Source organism: Octopus bimaculoides, chromosome 11 (genome assembly GCF_001194135.2).
Source record: "Octopus bimaculoides isolate UCB-OBI-ISO-001 chromosome 11, ASM119413v2, whole genome shotgun sequence".
Classification (NCBI taxonomy): Eukaryota; Metazoa; Mollusca; class Cephalopoda; order Octopoda; family Octopodidae; genus Octopus; species Octopus bimaculoides.
In genome coordinates this window covers 18346817-18352208 of record NC_068991.1, presented here as the reverse complement: position 1 = coordinate 18352208, position 5392 = coordinate 18346817, and the positions used below count along the sequence as shown (strand labels likewise).

At 36.6% G+C, this 5392-nt stretch overlaps 1 protein-coding gene across 4 annotated transcripts in view; it reads left to right on the top strand.

Annotated features, from left to right (window-relative positions):
* LOC106875224 (endoplasmic reticulum membrane-associated RNA degradation protein) overlaps positions 1–5392 on the top strand; it is a 37207-nt gene that overhangs the window by 18722 nt on the left and 13093 nt on the right. For 3 of the 4 annotated variants that reach the window (XM_014923277.2, XM_014923279.2, XM_014923276.2), the window contains 5 exons: positions 206–403; positions 1831–1930; positions 2442–2629; positions 4011–4124; positions 4690–4834. In XM_014923277.2, coding sequence (XP_014778763.1) covers positions 206–403; positions 1831–1930; positions 2442–2629; positions 4011–4124; positions 4690–4834 — 745 coding nt within the window. The remainder of the gene's footprint in view (positions 1–205; positions 404–1830; positions 1931–2441; positions 2630–4010; positions 4125–4689; positions 4835–5392) is intronic. The other variant, XM_014923278.2, reaches the window with a different exon arrangement.

Genomic DNA, 5392 nt, shown 5'->3' with positions numbered 1-5392 from the left:
TATATATATATATACATATACGACAGGCTTCTTCCAGTTTCTGTCTACCAAATCCACTCACAAGGCTCTGGTTGGCCCAAGGTGCCACGTAGTGGGACTGAACCCAGGACCATGTGGTTGGTAAGTAAGCTACTTACCACACAGCCACTCCTGCGCCTATGTAAATTTATTCTTTAATTCTTCATTCATGAATGTCTGTTTTCAGTTTCAGATTAAATGCAGCAAATGAAATCCAAGCTACTCACCTTGATGTTGAATCACAACAACAACAAACACCATCATCACTACCTTCACAACAACAACCACCATCATCACTGTTCACTATAATGGCAAAAGCAGTTGAAGTGGCTGATAGTTTAATGTTTCCTTGGCTCAACGACATCTGTAAGTCAGAACTGATCAGGTAAAATGACACCAGACAATTGCTTAATTATCTATTAAAATTCTGTATATAATTGTTTCCAGTTCTATATTTCTGAGATGAGGAATTTTATATTATATATTAGTCGGAGTGGTGTCCTCAACTTGGTAGCTGCTTTCACTACACTTTGGCTGTGTACACTCCAGCTTTCTTCAGGTGTCTTGTGATTCAGCTTAGTTCCTTGCCCGGGATTAAATCAGAATTGCTAGGTGACTGCACTGCATTTCAGCACCTTTATCCACTATACTTTGCCTGTAGACAGTGTAAATTTTTAAGACTTATAAAGCACCACTGATGACTTATGTCAGCTCCATACCAATTCATCATCATCATCATTGTTTAACATCCGCCTTCCATGCTGGGATAATACAATTCTATATTTCTGAAATGAGGAATTTATAGTTATATTAAAACTTATGTTTGTTTCATATATAGAAGACCATCATCATTTAATGTCCATCTTCCATGCTGGCATGGGTTGGACAGTTTGACAGGGGCTGACCAGAATGAAAACTACATCAGGCTACTGTGTCTGTTTTGGCATGGTTTTTATGGCAGGATACCTTGCCTAACACCAACAACCCCGTAGTGTGGACTGAGTACCTTTTTATGTGGCACCAGCACATAAAAAGCTACATTGGAAATATAATGGGAAGGCAAGGAAAGGACCCTAAAGAATAGGTTTCAGTATTTTTGATACCTGTAACATGTGCATGTGCGTATATATACTCAAAAGATTCAAACTTAGACTCTGATGTCTTTACAGGAGATCAATTCCACATGGTAAAGAAAGGTTATAAGAGGGATCCAATTGAGTGGGTATAGAGGCAATTATGTAGATAAACAAATTAATTACATTAAATATATCAAATATAACAGTTTAGGTATGAAATACAAAATATGTATATATGTATACGTGCAAAATGGGAGAAAGCAAAAAGTGGAGACTTTCAGATGATGAATTTTAAAGTATAAATATAAAGATATTTATATTAATAGGTCCAACTTACACATGACACTTCATTCGAGTATCTGGCTGAGTGCTTATAAAGGAATACCAACAGTATACTTCATTAATCAAACAGTCAATTCATCATTAATTAATTAGTTAATCAATTAATAATCAAGTACTCTGCAAATCCAAGAATTGTATTACAACTAGTTACAGTACATTGATTGCAGAGCAAATAATAATAATGAATGAAGACAATATTCCTTAATGTGACGATCGTTTCTGTGAGAATGGTTGTTTATTATTAACTACCTATAAATGCTACCTATACAAAAACTATGTAATGAATACTATATGCTTCTTTCAGTTTCCATCTACCAAATCCACTCTCAAAGCTTTAATGTTATATCTTATATACCTTCTGATTTTTTTCATTGAAATTTCTTATTTTTTTCAGTTGTCTTCAGAATTCAAGAAATGGTCCAGTTATCAAAGAACTGGTTTCTCATTCTCTGAATACATTATATCTGGGACAGAAAAAACCTCAAAACACAATGGTAAATTTGTTTCAGACTTTCAATTTCCTTATTCCTATATTTCTCTATCAAAGATGGTGAATTAGCAGAGTCATAAGAGCATCAGAGTGGATCGCTCACCCACTTGTACTCTTGCTCAATGCGACTTAAGTCATCAGGTTAAAGGTCATAGAGACATCTTAGTGTGCTGAGTAGACCAGATCCACCAGTGTCCCCCATCACTGACAGTCCTGTGCCTTTCCTTCTGCATCCTCCAGGATGATGTTGAGCCTCTGAAGATCTTCCTTAATCACATCCAGCCATCTGGTGCAAGGCCTGCCATGGGGTCTCTTCCAGCCTGTAGTTGCTGCATCAAATGAGAATGAGGCTCTGATAGGATGATCTGACAGGTCCACTCACAAGGCTCTGGTCAGCCCGAGGCTATAGTAGAAGACTCTTGCCCAAGGTGCCATGCAGTGGGACTGAACCTGGAACCATGCGGTTGGGAAACATGCTTCAAAATTTTTGAAATGCTGCCAAATATATTTTGTAGGCTTCACCTGAAAACAGCACAGTCACTATTCAGACCAATGAAGTTATGTTATTATTACAACGGGTATCCCAGCATGGTGTTGAAGTACTGCAACAAACAGAAGAGAACATCAGACAGAAAATGGATTTACTGAAACAGAAGAAACTGAGGTCAAGGGCCCGGGTCACTTTGAAGACAATGGTTTCAAGGTCAGCTTACTCTCTCTCTCTCTTTCTCTATCTATCTATCTATCTATCTACCTATCATTCAAATTTATAGCAAAACAAAGATGAAGACAGGTGTAGGAACAATTAGCAAGTCTATTAGTTTAATGCTCAGGAAAAATGGAAATGTCTTTACATTTTGAGCCTACGCTCTTTGACAGAAAGGAATAAGAGGAAACAAATAGATAGAGAATGAAAAATACGCATTGAGTTCAGTGGTCCACTCTCCCTAATATTCTAATATAGAACATTGAAAACTCAATGGAGCAGCAAAGCTTTGTTTACTCGGCCTGCTACCAGTGGCAACCAAATCTCCTTCAAAGTTCACCTTAACTCTTTCGTTACCATATTTCTGTTGAAGTTAATTTTGAAGACAATGAAGAATTTATTAAAATAAGTTTTAGACACTGCTATGTAGTTGAGAAGCTTGTTTTCCAACCATGTGGTCTCAGATTCGGTACTGCTCTATGGTACCTAAGGCATGTTTTCTGTTATGCCATGAGCCAACCAAAGCCTTGTAAGTAGATTTGGTAGATGGAAACTGAAAGAGGCTCCTTGTGTGTGTGTGCGTGCGTGCACACACGCATGTGTATGTGTACATATAGGTATGTTGATGCAAACAGGAAAAATAGAACTGAAAATATGAATTCATATGAAAATTTTGCAGGATTGTAAATCTGATCACTCTAAACAGAAAGTTTGTACCATAGAACCAATGGTAGTCTCAGGTATCAAAACGATTAAAAAAAAGAATATATCAGATAATTAATATTGTCCTCAGTTCTCTTCACACAGCTAAAAAAAAAAAAAATTAGATTGTCATAGCTAGAATAATTTTGATCATAAATCTGCTCAATCAGAGCTGACAAGAGACTAAACAACAACAACAACAATTACAAGAAAATTATTCTTTTCTATCTGCCATAGAAGAATTCATAGTGGAGGCGCAATCGCCCAGTGGTTAGGGCAGCGGACTCGCGGTCATAGGATCGCGGTTTCGATTCCCAGACCGGGCGTTGTGAGTGTTTATTGAGCGTAAAACACCTAAAAGCTCCACAAGGCTCCGACAGGGGATAGCGGTGAACCCTGCTGTACTCTTTCACCACAACTTTCTCTCACTCTTACTTCCTGTTTCTGTTGTGCCTGTAATTCAAAGGGGTCAGCCTTATCACACTGTGTCACGCTGAATATCCCCGAGAACTACATTAAGGGTACACGTGTCTGTGGAGTGCTCATCCACTTGCAGGTTAATTTCACGAGCAGGCTGTTCCGTTGATCGGATCAACAGGAACCCTCGACGTCGTAAGCGACGGAGTGCCAACAACAACAACAGACGAATTCATTGTTATTTTCTCTATTTCTTCAGTGTACCATGTTTATGCCTTGCTTTCCGAACCATCATGCTACATATCCTATCAGAGATTTACTCAATTGAAACATTCTTTGAATTAACCTTACAAGAGAAAACAGCAGTTGTTAAGTAAGTTTGCTTTTTCTCTTAATGCCTTTAAATAAATTTACTTTGATTCTTTTTTTTTTTTTTTTTTTTTTTTTTGTCTTTTTAATGTTTGCTTGAGATGATCAATACCACTCATAAATATCTACTTGATAATCTGTTGAAAGAAAAACTAAAACACTGATTTTGATTTTCTTTTGCCAATTCAGCCACTCATCACTAATGACGATGACGACTCTTTCTACTAAAGGCACAAGGCCTGAAATTTGGCAGGGAGAGGACTAGTCAATTACATTGACCCCAGTGTTTCGCCAATTAAGTACCAGGATTGGTGCATCTGTTATATACCCCCAAAAAGACTGAAAGTAAAGTCAGCCTCATCAGGATTTGAGCTCAGAGCATCTAGTGGCAGAACAAACACCACAAAGCATTTTATCTGACACTTTTACAACTCTGTTATGATCCTACCAATTCACTGCCCTTTGATTCTATTAAGTGACACAATATCTACTTCTCTAGAATATGAATCTTGTTTGTTCATCTGTGTGCATGTGTATAATCACTCATTTTTTTTATTTATAATCAACAGATGTTTAAAACTAACTTTGAAATATTTTGAAAACCAGAAAACTTTTACAAGTTTAGACAAGAACAGATGGACTGAAAGCATGGATTCTACATTGCTTTATCTGGAAACTGTTTCACCCAAATGGCTACAAATTCATAGAAATTCGGTAACAGACATTCTGTATTTATTATGATTCTTATGTATCATTCCATCTTATATTGAATGAAAAAATGATAATTCAATTAATGTCACCAAATGTACGCACAGGCATGGCTGTGTGGTAAGAAGCTTACTTCCCAACCACATGGTTCCAGCAGCATTTTGTCCGTCTTTACATTCAAAGTTCAAATTCTGCCAAGATTGACTTTGCCTTTCATTCTTCTGGGATCAATAAACTAAGTACCTATTGAACACTGAAGTCAATGTAATCAGCCAGCCCCTTTTCCCCCATGAATTCCAGGCATTGTGCCTGTAGTAGAAAGGATTGTTAGTAGTAGTAGCATTTTTACTTTTATTTCTATTTATAGTTATTTATTTATTTATTTATTTATTTATTTATTTATTTATTTCATTGTGTTATCTCAGAGGAATGGATTTTGAGATTAACTTCTGCTGTTACATTCTTGGCATAATAAACTCTATTTATTCTTTTTCAAGTCTCCATAATTGTAGTTGAGACTTGGAAAGTAAAAAAAAGTTCAGGATTTTTCACTGTGAGAAAATG